Consider the following 17,578-nt stretch of genomic DNA (forward strand, 5'->3'; position numbering starts at 1 on the left):
AAGAACCTACCCCTGACATCTCCCTATACCTTCCACCCTTCACCTTAAATTTATGTCCCCTTGTAACACTCTGTTGTACCCGGGGAAAAAGTTTCTGACTGTCTACTCTATCTATTCCTCTGATCATCTTATAAACCTCTATCAAGTCACCCCTCATCCTTCGCCGTTCCAATGAGAAAAGGCCTAGCACTCTCAACCTAACCTCGTACGACTTATTCTCCATTCCAGGCAACATCCTGGTAAATCTTCTCTGCGCCCTCTCCAAAGCTTCCACATCTTTCCTAAAGTGAGGCGACCAGAACTGCACACAATACTCCAAATGTGGCCTTACCAAGGTCCTGTACAGCTGCAACATCACTTCACGACTCTTGAATTCAATCCCTCTGCTAATGAACGCTAATACACCATAGGCCTTCTTACAAGCTCTATCCACCTGAGTGGCAACTTTCAAAGATCTATGAACATAGACCCCAAGATCCCTCTGCTCCTCCACTTTACTAAGAACCCTACCGTTAACCCTGTATTCCGCATTCTTATTTGTCCTTCCAAAATGGACAACCTCACACTTGACAGGGTTGAACTCCATCTGCCACTCCTCAGCCCAGCTCTGCATCATATCTAAGTCCCTTTGCAGTCGACAACAGCCCTCCTCACTATCCACAACTCCACCAATCTTCGTATCATCTGCAAATTTACTGACCCACCCTTTGACTCCCTCTTCCAAGTCATTAATAAAAATTACAAACAGCAGAGAACCCAGAACTGATCCCTGCAGAACTCCACTTGTAACTGGGCTCCAGGCTGAATATTTACCATCTACCACCACTCTCTGACTTCGACCGGTTAGCCAGTTTTCTATCCAACTGGCCAAATTTCCCTCTATCCCATGCCTCCTGACTTTCCGCATAAGCCTACCATGGGGAACCTTATCAAATGCCTTACTAAAATCCATGTACACTACATCCACTGCTCTACCCTCATCCACATGCTTGGTCACCTCCTCAAAGAATTCAATAAGACTTGTAAGGCAAGACCTACCCTTCACAAATCCGTGCTGGCTGTCCCTAATCAAGCAGTGTCTTTCCAGATACTCATAGATCCTATCCCTCAGTACCCTTTCCATTACTTTGCCGATCACCGAAGTAAGACTAACTGGCCTGTAATTCCCGGGGTTATCCCTATTCCCTTTTTTGAACAGGGGCACAACATTCGCCACTCTCCAGTCCTCTGGTTCCACCCCGGTTGACAGTGAAGACGAAAAGATCATTGCCAACGGTTCTGCAATTTCCTCTCTTGCTTCCCACATAATCCTAGGATATATCCCGTCAGGCCCGGTGGACTTGTCTATCCTCAAGTTGTTCAAAATGTCCAACACATCTTCCTTCCTAACAAGTATCTCCTCTAGCTTACCAGTCCGTTTCACACTCTCCTCTTCAACACGGTCCCTCTCGTTTGTAAATACTGAAGAAAAGTACTCATTCAAGACCTCTCCTATCTCTTCCGACTCAATACACAGTCTCCCACTACTGTCCTCGTCATTCTCATGTTTCTCACATACGCATAAAATGCCTTGGGGTTATCCTTGATCCTGTCCGCCAAAGATTTTTCATGCCCTCTCTTAGCTCTCCTAATCCCTTTCTTCAGCTCCCTTCTGGCTATCCTGTATCCCTCCAATGCTCTGTCTGAACCTTGTTTCCTCAACCTTATGTAAGCCTCCTTCTTCCTCTTTACAAGATATTCAACCTCCCTCATCAACCAAGGTTCCCTCACACGACCATCTCTTTCCTGCCTGACAGGTACATACATATCAAGGACTCGTCGTATCTGTTCCTTGAAAAAGTTCCACATTTCCACGACATCCTTCCCTGAAAGCCTATGCTCCCAACTTATGCTCCTCAGATCCTGTCTTACGGCATCATATTTACCCTTCCCCCAATTGTAAAACCTACCCTGTTGCACGCACCTATCTCTCTCCATAACCAAGGTGAAAGTCACAGAATTGTGGTCACCATCACCAAAATGTTCACCCACTAACAAGCTCATCACTTGTCCCGGTTCGTTATCAAGTACCAAATCCAATATGGCCTCCCCTCTGGTCAGACAATCTTCATACTGAGTTAGAAAAGCTTCCTGGACACACTGCACAAACACTGCCCCATCCAATCTACTTGATCTAAAGAGCTTCCAATCAATATTTGGGAAGTTGAAATCGCCCATGACTATTACCCTGTGGCTTCTGCAGCTTTCCAAAATCTGTTTCCCAATCTGTTTCTCCACATCTCTGCTGCTATTGGGGGGCCTATAGTAAACATCCAACAAGGTGACTGCTCCATTCCTATTTCTGACTTCAGCCCATACTACCTTCAAAGGCAGATCCCCCTCGAACTGCCTTTCTGCAGCCGTTGTACCATTTCTAATTAGCAACGCCACCCCCCCTCCTTTTTTACCACCCTCCCTAATCTTACTGAAACATCTGTAACCAGGAACCTCCAACAACCATTCCTGTCCCTCTTCTATCCACGTTTCCGTGATGGCCACATCATCGTAGTCCCAGGTACCGATCCACGCCTTAAGTTCACCCACCTTATTTCTAATACTCCTTGCATTAAAGTATACGCACTTGAACCCATCTCTGTGTCCGCAAGTATTCCCTGTCAGTGCTACCTTCTCCACAGCCTCCCTACATTCTTGGACATCCTGACAAACAGCTAACCTACTTGCTGACTACAAGTCCGGATCCCATCCCCCTGCCAAATTCGTTTAAACCCCACTGAAGAGTGCTAGCAAACCTACCCCCCAGGATATTGGTGCCCTTCTGGTCCAGGTGCAACCCGTCCTGCTTGTACAGGTCCCACCTTCCCCAGAATGCAATCCAATTGTCTAAATACCTGAAGCCCTCCCTCCTACACCATCCTTGCAGCCACGTGTTCAACTGCACTGTCTCCCTATTCCTTGCCTCACTGTCACGTGGCACCGGCAACAATCCAGAGATGACGACTCTGTCTGTCCTAGCTTTCAGCTTCCAGCCTAACTCCCTGAGCTCCTGAATGACCTCCCCACCCCTCTTCCTACCTATGTCGTTGGTGCCAACGTGCACCATGACTTCTGGCTGCACACCCTCCCCCTTAAGGATTCTGAAGACACGGTCCGAGACGTCTCGGACCCTGGCACCCGGGAGGCAACAAACCATCCGAAAGTCTCGCCCATGTCCACAGAACCGCCTGTCCGTCCCTCTAACTATAGCGTCTCCTATAACTAGCGCTCTCCTCCTCTCCCTCTTTCCCTTCTGAGCCTCAGAGCCGGACCTCGTGCCAGAGACCCGGTCACTGCAGCTTACCCCTGCTAGGCCGTCCCCCCCAACAGTATCCACAGCAGTATACTTATTGTTGAGGGGAACGACCACAGGGGATCCCTGCACTGCCTGCTTCCTCCCCTTCCCACCTCTAACTATTACCCAGCTACCTCTGTTCTCTGGCGTAACTATGTCCCTGTAGCTTCTATCTATCACCCTCTCAGCCTTTTGAATAATCCTCAGTTCATCCAACTCCAGTTCCAGTTCCCTAACGCGTTCTGTGAGGAGCAGGAGCTGACTGCATTTCCTACAGATGAAGTCGGCAGGAGTATCGGTGGTCACCCCTACCTCAAACATCCTGCAGGAGGAACATTCCACTGCCTGCGCTGCCATTACTCTACACTTAGTCTCCAAAACAAGAACACTGAGTAGCTTACCTGTTGACTTTAAAGTTAGGTTAGAGGAGGAGGATGGGAGGGAGGCCCTACTTTGTAGGGCCTGGGGTCCATAACACACCCACTCAAATATCAATCACTTACCTTCCCGACCAGCTGTGCGCTCCAACTTCACTTCCGCCCAGCTCGCGCCGCTCTCTGCTATAAAAAAAAGGGAAAAAAAACTGGAGAGGGGTTTAGGGGCTGGTCTTCAGTAAGAATAGCTCCACAACAGCAGAGGTCTAGGAACCTCCAAGTGGTCAGGGCTTGGGAGAGAGGTCCTTAGTTGCTTAAAAAGAAGCCAGAAATTGAAGCTGTGAAGGTGTCAGAGAGGAATGCTTCCTACAAGATTTTTAAGGGCTCCATGTTAGATAATAAGTGAGCTGAGTTAGCATTTTGTTTAAAGATCTTTGAAATACACATTAACTAAGGAAAATAGCATTGAGAGAATGCAGAAATTTGACTAAAAGAAACCTATTATCTAACTGTGTTAGCTGAGCAAGAAACTTTAACTTAGAGTGAGAGGTGAGTCTTCATTGAGGTGTCTATGGGTTATTGCTGAGGTAAAAGGAATTAATCCTTTTTTGTTAAATGTGTTATCAGATCATTCCAAATTGTGTTTGTACAGTGTAACCTCATTAGTGTTTCTCTTTTCTGGAGTAAACTTTTATATTAATTTGGTAAAAGTACACTTCGTATGAGTTTTCCCGCAGCAGGGTATTTCACCTGATTCAGCAATGTGTATGTTATCTTCAGTAGCATAAGGAACTGTGCACTGAAGTTATAGATTTGAAGAATACAAGAAACATTTACTACAACAAACTATTAAGTACAAATATTATATTTCTTAGGCACGTAAATGCCTGAGCTAATATTAAGCTCTTACTTTATGACACAGAAGCATGCTTCCAATAGAGTATGATGCATCAAGTGATTGGAATCAAGATGGAGTGTGACATTTTTATCCTCAGGCTGCATGCTATTGTGCATTGGTGATATCATCAGAGTCGAGAATGTGGTGCTGGAAAAGCACAGCAGGTCAGGCAACATCTGAGGAGCAGGAGAATTGACGTTTCGGGCATAAGCCCCTGATGAAAGGCTTATGCCCGAAACATTGATTCTCCTCCTCCTCGGTTGCTGCCTGACCTGTGCTTTTCCAGCAACACATTCTCGACTCTGATCTCCAGCACTTGCAGTCCTCACTTTCTCCTGATATCATCAGCTTGTCTCTTAACTCCTTATAAGCCATGGTCTTTTTCCTAGGAGTCCAAATCTAGAGGGCAAAGGTTTAACTTGAGAGGGGAAAGATTTAAAAGGGACCCAAGGGCGAATGTTTCCATACAGAGGGTGGTGTGTGTATGGAATAAGCTGCCAGAGGAAGTGTTGGAGGCTGGTACAATTACAACATTTAAAAGGCATCTGGATGGGTGTATGAACAGAAAGGATTTAGAGCGAAATGGGCCAAATGCTGGCAAATGGAACGAGATCAGTTTAGGATATCTGGTCAGCATGGATGAGTTGAACCAAAGGGTCTGTTTCCTGTACAACTCTATGACTCAATTGAACGTGTGACACAGGACACAAGTAGTCTTTTCCGAATATGTTCTGTAACAAAATCCATGATCTATCAAGCCAGGTTCCACTCTAGAATCATAGAATCCCCATGGCGTGGAAGTAGACCATTCAGCCCATCGAGTCCACACTGACACTCCGAAGAGCATCCACCCAGACCCAAACTCTTACCCTGTCCATGTAACCCTGCATTTCCCCATGGCCATTCCATCTAGCCTGCAAATCTCTGAACACTAAAGGTAATTTCCCATGCCCAGTCCACCTAAACTGCACATCTTTGGACTGCTGAAGGAAACTGAGCACATGGTGGACATGGGGAAAGTGTGCAAACTCCACACAGACAGTCAACAGAGAGTGGATCTTACTTCTTCAAATGTACTATCAGCGAGGATCAGAACAATGTCAAAAATAAAATATTGAGGGAATTGAATAATTACATGAAGAGGAAAATAACTGTGTGGTTTTGGGGATAGAGCAAGGGGTCTAGGCCAGTTCTGGCCTAGGCAGAATGGCCTCCTTCTTACACTGTATTACTCCGTGAATAACAAGTGCCTTGTTATTTATCTTCTTCCCACCAGAGCTCAACTTACCCACATTCTGCAGCAGATTAAGAACTCGCGTGGAACAATTGCTGGCCTTTCTGTGGATGAACTAATACACCAAGTGGCCGCCCAGCTGACTGAAATAATGCAGGTACCCTTTAGGACAGGCGTCAAGTATTGAAAATGAACATGCTTGGCCCATCAGTAGGAATTCTTGTGGTGCAGTGGTAGTGTCCCTACCTCTGAATCAGTAGACCTGGGTTCAAGTCCCACTTGCTGCCAGAGGTATGTAATAGCATCTCTGAACAAATTGATTAGAACATAAATGGTCAGTTTCTGAGTGAGAAAGTTAACATTTTCTTACTGTTCCACTCACCAGGGAAAGCATTCTCCTTCATTTTTAAAACTTTTTTTAAGGAATAAATTTTCAGTATTAGAAATGCCATAGGTATAGAGTTTGGAAACTGCTGTTTATGGAACTTAGGAAGCTCCAATTGTGGTGGAAGTGAATGTGTGTTGTATAGTAATGTGTCTCCTAGACAGTGTGGTGATGCTCTGTAAAAGACATCTGAACAAATATGGGTAATAAGTATTGAGTGTGGGATCCACATCCCACAAATTAAAATTCAAATAAAACTTGAACCATTTTATCAAGCTGATCCATTGAGAAAGTACAAAAGAGAGCATAAAAGTGTTAAAGCCATATCAATTAATTTCATCTTGCACCGAGATTGAGTGTCGTGCTACTGAAGTTTTTAGTATTGCACTGATCAGGACAGATACAAGAATACCAATTTTTAAAGGGAACAACAATTTATACTCCATGAATAAAAGGGTGCTGATTGGTTGGTAAGTGGATTCTGATTGGTCAAGTCATCACCTTGGAGAATGCAAGCAGGAAATAGTTATCCTCCCTAAACGTTTCTTTAAATTTGAAAAAGGCAAGTCGACTCCAATTGGTAAAGGTGTTGGGCATGGGGTACGTATGATAGAATCAGACAGTACAGAAGAGGCCTTTTGGCCCATTGATCTGTACCACCCTAAAAACAGTGCTCCCTTCTCGAGTCCCACTTCTCCACACGAGGCCCATAACCTTGAATGGAATGGCATTTCAAGTACTCATCCAAGTACTTTTCAAAGATTTTAAGATTTCCTCCCCTCCCCCCCACCCCCCCCCCCCCCCCCCCCCCCCCCCCCCCCCCCACAATCCCACCCCAGGGACTGTGCATTCCTGATCCCCACCACCCTCCGGCTGAAAAAGTGTTTCCTCCAATCCCCTCTATCAGGAAACAGTAGTTCCCCCAAGCAGTTGTTTAATGGGAAAAAAATAGTGAGAATATCTATGCAAATTCAAGGACTTGTCAATGGCTTTCTTTCTTATTTTCAATAGCAAGGAAATATTAATAATATTGAAATGACATTAAAACCTGTAAAATAGTTATCCTGCTTAAAAAGCTTGTGGGCATCTGTTTACACATCAAATCTTACTTACTAAGATTGGATGACTTTTCTTCCAAGAATACAGTAATGACAAGTACAAATGAGGAGACAAGATATGCTTGTAAATGTCCTTCCTGTTTCCGTACATAAGACCATATGTAGTTTTAGCAAGCGTATGTAGGTGATAGTGTGATCCTGATTGATCGTCTTAAAATGGTGGTCGTGTAATTCTTGGCATACGTGTGTTATGGGCCAGACCATAGCCCCTCAAAATACATTAAGAAGACAGCCTCGACTAACTTTTCCTTATTTTAAAGGTAAGTGTAAGGTGATGCGTTCCACTTGCAATTCAGTTGGTCAAACTGCTTGATTTTAAGCAAAACATAATTTATGTTTACATTTCGCCGCTGCTCCCACTCCTACTGTGGAAAAAAAAAACCCACTGGCCACTACCGGGAAGTAATTTAAAAAATCTCCCTTACCTTAGCTGTAGCCTTCCTGGTTCGACTTACCTCCACTGCTGCTCCCACTCAAAAATGGTCTGAGGAGAGCCAGGAGGGGGCACGAAAAAGGCTTGGCAGGAAGGCTTAGGGAGAATCCAAAGGCATTTTACACGTATGTGAGGAATAAGAGAATGATCAAAGAAAGAGTAGGGCCGATCAGGGATAGCATAGGAACTTGTGTATAGAGTCTGAGGAGGTAGGGGAAGCCCTAAATGAGTTTTTTGCTTCTGTCTTTACTAAAGAAAAGGACCTTGTAGTGAATGAAACCATTGAGGAGCAGGTAAGCATGCTGGAATGGATAGAGATAGAGGAAGCTGATGTGCTGAAAATTTTGACAAACATTAAGATTGACAAGTCGCCAGGGCCAGACCAGAATTGTCCTTGGCTGATTTGGGAAGCGAGAAATGTGATTGCTTCGCCGCTTGCGAAGATATTTGCATCCTCGCTCTCCACCGGAGTCTTACCTGAGGACTGGAGAGAGGCAAATATAATTCCTCTCTTCAAGAAAGGAAATAGGGAAATCCCCGGCAATTACAGACCAGTCAGTCTCACGTCTGTCGTCTGCAAGGTGTTAGAAAAGATTCTGAGGGATAGGATTTATGACCATCTGGAAGAGCATGGCTTGATTAAATGCAGTCAGCACGGCTTTGTGAGGGGCAGGTTATGCCTCACAAATCTTATTGAGTTCTTTGAGGATGTTATTAGACAAGTTGATGAGGGTCGAGCGGTGGATGTGGTGTATATGGACTTCAACAAGGCATTTGATAAGGTTCCCCATGGTAGGCTTGTTCAGAAGGTCAGGAGGAATGGGATACAGGGAAATTTAGCTGTCTGGATACAGAATTGGCTGGTTGACAGAAGACAGCGAGTGGTAGTGGAAGGAAAGTATTTTGCCTGTAAGTCAGTGGTGAGTGGTGTTCCACAGGGCTCTGTTCTTGGGCCTCTACTCTTTGTAATTTTTATTAATGACTTGGATGAGGAGATTGAAGGATGGGTTAGCAAGTTTGCAGACGACACAAAAATTGGAGGTGTAGTTGACAGTATAGAGGACTGTTGTAGGCTGCAGCGTGACATTGGCAAGATGCAGAGATGGGCTGAGAGGTGGCAGTTGGAGTTCAACCTGGATAAATGTAAAGTGATGCATTTTGGGAGGTCGAACTTGAAAGTTGAGTACAGGATTAAAGACAGGATTCTTGGCAGTGTGGAGGAACAGCGGGATCTTGGTGTGCAGGTACATAGATTCCTTAAAATTGCCACCCAAGTGGACAGGGTTGTTAAGAAAGCATATGGTGTTTTGGCTTTCATTAACAGGGGGATTGAGTTTAAGAGCCGTGAGATCTTGTTGCAGCTCTATAAAACTTTGGTTAGACCGCACTAGGAATATTGTGTCCAGGTCTGGTCGCCCTATTATAGGAAAGATGTGGATGCTTTGGAGAGGGTTCAGAGGAGGTTTACAGCAAGGCGTTTGATAAGGTCCCCACAGTAGGCTATTATACAAAATGCGGAGGAATGGGATTGTGGGAGACATAGCAGTTTGGATCAGTAATTGGCTTGCTGAAAGAAAACAGAGGGTTGTAGTTGATGGAACATGTTCATCTTGGTGTCCAGTTACTAACGGCGTACCGCAAGGGTCGGTGTTGGGTCCACTGCTGTTCGTCATTTTTATAAATGACCTGGATGAGGGCTTAGAAGGATGGGTTAGTAAATTTGCGGATGACATCAAGGTCGGTGGAGTTGTGGATAGTGACAAAGGATGTAGTAGGTTGCAGAGAGACATAGATAGGATGCAAAGCTGGGCTGAGAGGTGGCAAATGGAGTTTAATGTGGACAAGTGTGAGGTGATACACTTTGGACGGAGTAATCGGAATGCGAAGTACTGGGCTAATGGTAAGATTCTTGGGAGTGCAGATGAGCAGAGAGATCTCGGTGTCTATGTACATAGATCCCTGAAAGTTGCCACCCAGATTGACAGGGTTGTTAAGAAGGCATAGAGTGTTTTGGCCTTTTATTAATAGAGGGATTGAGTTCCGGAACCAGGTTGTTATGCTGCAGCTGTACAAAGCTCTGGTGCGGCCGTACTTGGAGTATTGTGGACAGTTCTGGTGACCACATTATAAGAAGGATGTGGAAGCTTTGGAAAGGGTGCAGAGGAGATTTACTAGGATGTTGCCTGGTATGGAGGGAAGGTCTTACGAGGAAAGGCTGAGGGATTTGAGGCTGTTCTCGTTCGAGAGAAGAAGGTTGAGAGGTGACTTAATAGAGACATACAAGATAATCAGAGGGTTAGATAGGGTGGACAGGGAGAGCCTTTTCCCAAGTCTGGGGACGGCAAACACAAGGGGACACAACTTTAAAGTGAGGGGAAATAGGTATAAGACAGAAGTCAGAGGTAGTTTCTTTACTCAGAGAGTAGTAAGGGTATGAATGCTTTGCCTGCTATGGTAGTAGATTCGCCAACTTTAAGTACATTTAAGTCATATTGGACAGGCATGTGGATGTAAATGGAATAGTGTAGGTGGGATGGGCTTCAGATTAGTATGACAGGGTGGCGCAACATTGAGGGCTGAAGGGCCTGTACTGCGCTGTTATGTTCTATGTACCAGGATGCTGCCTGGAACGGAGGGCTTATCTTATGAAGAGAGGTTGACTGAGCTCGGACTTTTTGCATTGGAAAAAAGGAAGAAAGAGAAGGGACCTAATTGAGGTGTACAAGATGATGAGAGGCATAGATAGAGTTGATAACCAGAGACTTTTTCCCAGGGCATAATTTGTTAACACGAGGGGTCATAGTTTTAAGCTGTTTGGCGGAAAGTATAGAGGGGATGTCAGAGGCGGGTTCTTTACGCAGAGAGTTGTGAGAGCATGGAATGCGTTGCCAGCAGCAGTTGTGGAAGTAAGGTCATTGGGGACATTTAAGAGAATGCTGGACGTGCATATGGTCACAGAAATTTGAGAGTTCGTACATTAGGTTTACCTTACATGAGGATCAATGGTCAGCACAACATCGTGGGCTGAAGGGCCTGTTCTGTGCTGTACTGTTCTATGTTCTATTATAGTTAAAATACAGACAAAATAAAAATAAAAAAAAAATTGGCTTAACTGTAACTCTATCGAAATGCTTAACAAAATAATCGATATATTAACTGCTACTAATTAACTCTTCCAATATAGTAACATCCCATAAACACGCCCTTGGCAAAGGCAGGTTCAACAAAATGGATTGGCTCACATGCAATTCCAGCAGCAGCTTTTAGCTGTAACAGAGCGAGGATTGAGAGCTTCTGTTTCCAGTTGCAAGACCATAGATACTGCTGAAAGCTAAAACTAAAGTCGTGCTTCCGTGGGAGCTTGAGCCCACCCATTCAAGCTGCTTACTTTGTTGACTTTGAGAAGACCACTCCACAACTCTGACTCAACTTTTCTTTGCAAACCAAAAGAGGACAAAAAGCACCTCTTAACACCATAGTATCGTCACATTTGGTATTGTTCAGTGACTTGTATTGTTCAATGTCAATTTAAGATCTATATTTTCCTAATCCCTCTGGACAGGCTGAGCCAGTGCACATACTGCGAAATCCTACCACTTTGCCTGGACCCTTCCCACCAGCAACCTCTCAGGCCACCTGTTACCTGACCCAGCTGAAGGGTAGAACTGGAGCTCAACCCTCATACCAGGAGAGTCCAGTGGTGGTTAGTAACTTCCCTCACTTTTGTTCTTCTTTTGCGTTTTATACAAAGTCACTAGTCCAAGAGATGTCAGGTAGGATTTCTGCAGAGTCAGGACTTTTTGAAAGTAACATGCAGGACCAAGCTTTAGAAATTGTGCTCTTATTTCTTATTGTGTGCTGTTCTAGAATCCCCCATCTTAGGAGGCATGTGATAGCACCAGAGAGGGGGTGGTGGGAGAAGTGGCTTACCAGAATGTTGCCTCGTCTAGAGAAACTTGGTTATAAAGAGAAATTGGATTGACTGGGGTTGTTTTCTTTAGAGCTAAGGAGACTGAGGGGAACATGATTGAGATGTATAACATTATAAGAGGTGCAGATAGAAAGGAATATGTTCACTGCTGCCTCTCAGCACCCTGAACCCTGGATCGATTCCACCCTCAGACAACTGTCTGTGTGGAGTTTGTATATTTTCCCTGTGTCTGTGTGGGTTTCCTCTAGGTGCTCCGGTTTCCTTCCACAGTCCAAAGACATGCAGGTTAAGTGGATTGGCCAAGCTAAATTGTCCATCGTGTGCAGGGATATGCAGGCTGGGTGGGTTAGCCATGGGAAATGCAGGGTTACTGGGATAGGGAATGGTGGAGTGGGTTTGGATGCGATTCTCTTCAGAGGGTAGTTGTGGACTTGAAGGGCTGAATAGCATGCTTCCACATAGTAGGGATTCTGATTATGTTTATCATTTATTTCATACTCGTTTTGATGAAGTTGATAAACACTAAGATGTGTAAAAATAAACTTGCACCTGGAATAAGTCTAAAACGTTTACATCTGGTTTCACAAATCAGTCTATGGTTCGTAATTGAGAATAGCTCTTACAACTGAAGTAACAGTGAGCTCCAGAATCTTACTTTGTTGGCATTTGTTATTCATCCACAAATGCCCTTTAACTGAGAGATTTTCTTGTCCACACCAGAGGGCAGCTGACAGTCAACCACATTGCTGTGGATCTGGAGTCACGTGTAGATCAGAGTTAGTAAGAACGGAGATAATAATCAGAGATAGCTGAGATGGACACCATTTCTGAGCTTGGCTTGATATTCCCAGATTTGTTAACTGAATCCAAATTCCACAAGTTGCTGTCATGGTATTTGAACCCATGTCCCTAAATCATTAGCCTGGGTTACTATACAGTGAAATTACCATTGCAGCAACACCTCCCCACACTTGGAAGATAAAGGAACAATTTGTTTAAAGGTTTCAGGACTTCAAGAGGAACAAAAATAAAATTGGTGGTGTTAACGAGGGTGCGTGGTCTAAGAATTGGAATCTGACCTTTCAAGCCTGAAATTGGACACTTGTCTGGTGGAAATGTGAATTCTCTTCTGCAAATGGCAGTTGATGCCAGTCAGTAGTTCATTTTAATTCTGCGATTGGCCAACAGAAATCTGTCAACAGTATTAATGGATATGGTGGTCGAAAAGTGTGGCCTGAAAAAGCACAGTAGGTCAGGCAGCATCTCAGCCTTTTCCAGCACCACACGTTTCGACTCTGATCTCCTCACTCTCTCTTAGTCGATATGGGGTTAAAGTGGGTTAGTTTACAGATCAGTCAGTGATTTAATTGAATGGTGGAAAATGTTTGAGATAAGTTGCCTTCTGTTCACTTGAACCAAAACTTGAAGATTTCACTCATAAATTTTATGACATAATGTTATCAAATTGGCTCATTTTCAATGTAAATACCAAGCCCCAGTGAGGCAACCCTGTATCAGCACTAACTGGTTTCCTTTTTCAACGGTAGGTCTCAGGCAGTCCCCGGCTTTGTTTGATGTGTCAGAAAGTTGTGCTTGTCAACGAAGTCCAGCCAATGGCCTGTTCACATATTGTCCACCGGGAGGTGAGTGTCTCACTTTTTACAATTAATCAATAGACCCTTTGTGTGTGCACACATTGTTGTGCGGATAACATTTTTATGCTGATGACTGTAGAAATTTGAGGTTGTTTTTAGGGTATGGAATGGGCACTGAGGGGCAGAATTGCTCACATGCACTTACTTAGTTGCAACATAAGTTATCGGTTGCAAACATAAATTGTTCGATGTTTCACTTACTTCTCTTCACCTTCCCAAATGTCTAAATCGGTTAACTGCATGTGAGAGCCGTTATTAAGAATGGGCATATTTAGTCGGACAGTCCCTCTGGAGGTTTGTGAGGAGATCCCTACCCATAACTTCCCAAAAACACCCAGGATAAGCTGTCACTTGATGTGGCTTTGAGTTCCACAGACCCTAGTTTCCAGGTAAAATCTTCTGATAGGTGCAGTTCACTGATCTTGGGGAAGGAGATGGCAGCTGGGAAAATAACTCCAAAGAGGCAGATTTCCTTTTCTGCATTGCAACCATATCCCAAGTGGCTTCAAGTAAAGTTTGGATGTTTCCCAGGGTACCTAGATCCGCTATAGAACATCTATCCACATTCTCAACTCCCAGTGCTTTGGCTCTTCTAATAATGGTCCACTTTTAACAATGTGTTTATGGGATGTGGGTGTTGCTGGCTAGACCAACATTTATTGTCCATCCCCATTTACCTAAGAGTCAAGCAGATTGCTGTGCATTTGGAGTCTCAGGTAAGAATGTCAGATTTCCTTCCCTAAAGGACATTAGTAATCAGATGGATTTTAATGACAATTGACAGTGGTTACTTGGTCACTATTAGATTGGCTTTTTATTCCAGGCTCTTTTTAAAAAGTTGTTTATGTCTGACTGGAGCTGTTTTGCCTGCAGCTTTGGAGTTTGGATCATCTAAGTGATAGAGAAAGTGCTTGTCACTGCTCTCCGACTTGTGGTGCACCTTATTCCGATCCCCTCCTGTAGTTAGGCAGCTGAAGGCAGTCAGTTGAAACAAACAAAGTGCTGGAGAAACTCAGCAGGTCTGGTAGCTTCTGTGGAGAGAGAAACAGAGTTAATGTTTCGAGCCCACATTGAGTCTTCTTCAGAACTGGAGGTGTCACTAGCTTGTCACTTTCCACTCGTTGAAGTCAAATGAATTCAAACCGCTGTTCAGATTTATTTTTGCAGGGAATGAAAGTCATTATGAAATGAAGAGATAAATTTTTTTTAACCAATAATCTGAATCCGTTCAGGCAGATTTTAACTTGATATGTATCACTTTCAGGAAGGACACTTGGATGTTTCCTGCAGTTCCTGTTTTAATTTTTAAAGAATGTCAAACCTCCAACAAGGAAAGATTACTTGATACCTCTTTTCCTTTCTTCTATTATGGTACATGGGTGTCACTGGCAAGGCCACATTTGTGGCCTACCTGAATTGGTCTTGAACTGACTAGCTTCCTCGGTCAGAGAGCATTGCCATGCCAGGTAAAGATGGCAAATTTCCTTCCCTGAACGGCATTAGTGAAATTTTTTAATGACAAGAAGTGATAGTGCTGTGGCCATCATCATCAATCACACTCACTTTATACGCCAAATTTATTGTTTGAATTTAACTTCAACCAAATGTTATGTTGGGACTTGAACCCACATCCCTCGTATATTAACTAGCCTCTGGATTACTAGTACAGTGATATTAACACTATACTATTTTCCTGTCACTTTCATCTAAAGGTAATTAAGCTGCTTTATGTAGTTCGGATAAAGAGACATACCAAATTCGAAGCATAAACTCCATGTCTCTCTCCACGGATGCTGCCAGACCTGCTGAATCTCTCCAGTAATCTGTTTGTTTCAGATTTCCAGCATCCACAGTATTTTGTCTTTTTACTGTTATGTGTTTCATGCTGTCGCCTTGCTTATCAAGAGATCCCCTCCGTAAATTCCTTTCTGCTTTTATATTTTTTTCTAGTGCATCAAATTCTGGTCGCAATCGAACAAAAACAGTAGCTGTCCTTTCTGCCCCACACCAAGGTAATACCTCAAGCAGTACAGCAGGTGGTGGGGACGTCCTTGTCATTCTGACATTATTCTTCAAACGTCAAGCCCTCTGACACTACCAAACTTCTGACTGCCATGTGAACTTCTTATATTTGGGAAAAGACCCAGGTCTCAAAGTGAGCAGATGATAAATCACGAATGTGTTGGATCAAACTAGATTGTCACTGGTGTACTAAGAATATTGGGACGAATATTCTAGCAGGTTGCATATTTTCTATTTTTTGGGAGCCAAGTTTAGTATGAATGTCTCTCTCTGAAGAATAAATGTGAGGAAGTATGTCTTGTTTATGGTCATGTTATCAATGCAGCAAACCTGGTTGTTTATCATTATGGAGTTCTGATTGGAAAGGTCAGTTCACAAGGTCTCCCTGGATATGTCTCTTGGAAGGACAGAGCTGAATTATGAGATATAAGCAAAATATAAACTTGGAAAAAAAATGCATTGCTCCCGAAACTTGTCTCTGTGGAGCTGGTTTCTTGACAGCTAACAACTTCAAGAAATATGGCTGGGACTATAAAGATAAAAATGAGCAAGAAGTTGGTAGTTTATTGTTCAATCTAGTTGTACAAATGTTATAACATATCAAGGTTGAAGAAGAGTATGATATTCGCTTTCCTTCTCGATTGCAAACACCTGAGGGATTGATCGATTGATCAATTGAGGGATCATATGTGGATCATTGTTGAGGGATCATTGTTTTTGTGTGATCCTAAAGTGTTGAGTTGTATTCAACTCTTGAGTGAATCACAGACTATCCGATATTGTCTTTGTTCAGCCCCTCGTTCCCTTATTTATTTTTGCAAACTCCCCCAAGTCCTGCCTGGAATGCTAAATTTAGCAAACTTTAGTTCCCCACATGTGGAGGTGAAATGTTCTGCTCTGTTGTGGTTCTGTTCGCCGAGCTGGAAATTTTTGTTGCAAACGTTTCGTCCCCTGTCTAGGTGACATCCTCAGTGCTTGGGAGCCTCCTGTGAAGCGCTTCTGTGGTGTTTCCTCCGGCATTTATAGTGGCCTGTCCCTGCCGCTTCCGGTTGTCAGTTTCAGCTGTCCGCTGTAGTGGCCGGTATATTGGGTCCAGGTCGATGTGTTTGTTGATGGACCTAGAAGCATGGCACTCATCCACAAACTCCATCAACAAACACATCGACCTGGACCCAATATACCGGCCACTACAGTGGACAGCTGAAACTGACAACCGGAAGCGGCAGGGACAGGCCACTATAAATGCCGGAGGAAACATCACAGAAGCGCTTCACAGGAGGCTCCCAAGCACTGAGGATGTCACCTAGACAGGGGACGAAACGTTTGCAACAAAAATTTCCAGCTCGGCGAACAGAACCACAACAACGAGCACCCAAGCTACAAATCTTCACCCAAACTTTGTTCTGCTCTGTATAACTCTGTAACATAATCAGTGCTTCTTTTGGTAAACCATGAAATGTTGCTCATCTGAAGTGCTGTTTGTGGACTCACTTGTTCGAGTGAAAGAAGAACTTACCTTTTGCATCACCTGGCGAGATATGTGGGTTAAGCTTCAGATCTTTTTTAGAGTTTAACTTTCAACAAATAAGTATACTGACAAACTGTGAATCCTGCTTTGTATCTCCCTAGAGCCAAAGGTAAACTGCATACAGCTTTATAATTCTCTTTCATGTAATAAACCATTATTCTCTTTCATGTAACAGCCAATTTATTCTACGCTATCCTTGCAGAGAAACCAGAACGACAGCAAACACTTTATCCACCACTATCTGGTGGGCAGCAAGTGCTGTCTTAGCCAAAGGCACCCACCTCCAAAGAGCTGATCTAAATAAAACACGGCTAATGTCACAAATAATGGTTTCAGATCTCAGTCCTTTTTTTCTGTATTTTTTTTAAGGAAAAGGTAATTGTAAGGAATTGGGTTATAGTTGTCAATTAGCACTTTGCAGAGTTGCAATGTAGTGCTTTGGCTGAATTGTACCAGTGTTTCCTGTTAAACAATCAGTATTTAAACTGCTTCAATCTCTTGTAGTAGCCTCCTTTAATTTCTATCAACAGCAGTGCTTCTCTTCTGAAATTGCCCAATAGGCACTGTGAATCGTAGGAAGAATAAAGCACTTCAATGGGCCCCTGCCTCTAGCTCTTGAACTGTATATTCTAATTTTGTGTCCTATCCCTTTCCCTTCTATGCATTATAATC

At 43.7% G+C, this 17,578-nt stretch overlaps 1 protein-coding gene across 4 annotated transcripts in view; it reads left to right on the forward strand.

Annotated features, from left to right (window-relative positions):
- LOC122540617 (RING finger protein 214) overlaps positions 1-16,361 on the forward strand; it is a 79,027-nt gene extending 62,666 nt beyond the window's left edge. For all 4 annotated transcript variants that reach the window (XM_043676576.2, XM_043676574.2, XM_043676577.2 and 1 more), the window contains 4 exons: positions 5,877-5,991; positions 11,333-11,473; positions 13,249-13,344; positions 15,307-16,361. In XM_043676576.2, coding sequence (XP_043532511.2) covers positions 5,877-5,991; positions 11,333-11,473; positions 13,249-13,344; positions 15,307-15,372 — 418 coding nt within the window. In that variant the 3' untranslated portion in view covers positions 15,373-16,361. The remainder of the gene's footprint in view (positions 1-5,876; positions 5,992-11,332; positions 11,474-13,248; positions 13,345-15,306) is intronic.
- The last annotated feature ends 1,217 nt before the right edge of the window (positions 16,362-17,578 follow it).

The sequence above is a fragment of the Chiloscyllium plagiosum genome, unplaced genomic scaffold (genome assembly GCF_037043375.1).
Source record: "Chiloscyllium plagiosum isolate Xiang-an unplaced genomic scaffold, Cpla_swu_hap1 HiC_scaffold_29, whole genome shotgun sequence".
NCBI classification, from domain to species: Eukaryota; Metazoa; Chordata; class Chondrichthyes; order Orectolobiformes; family Hemiscylliidae; genus Chiloscyllium; species Chiloscyllium plagiosum.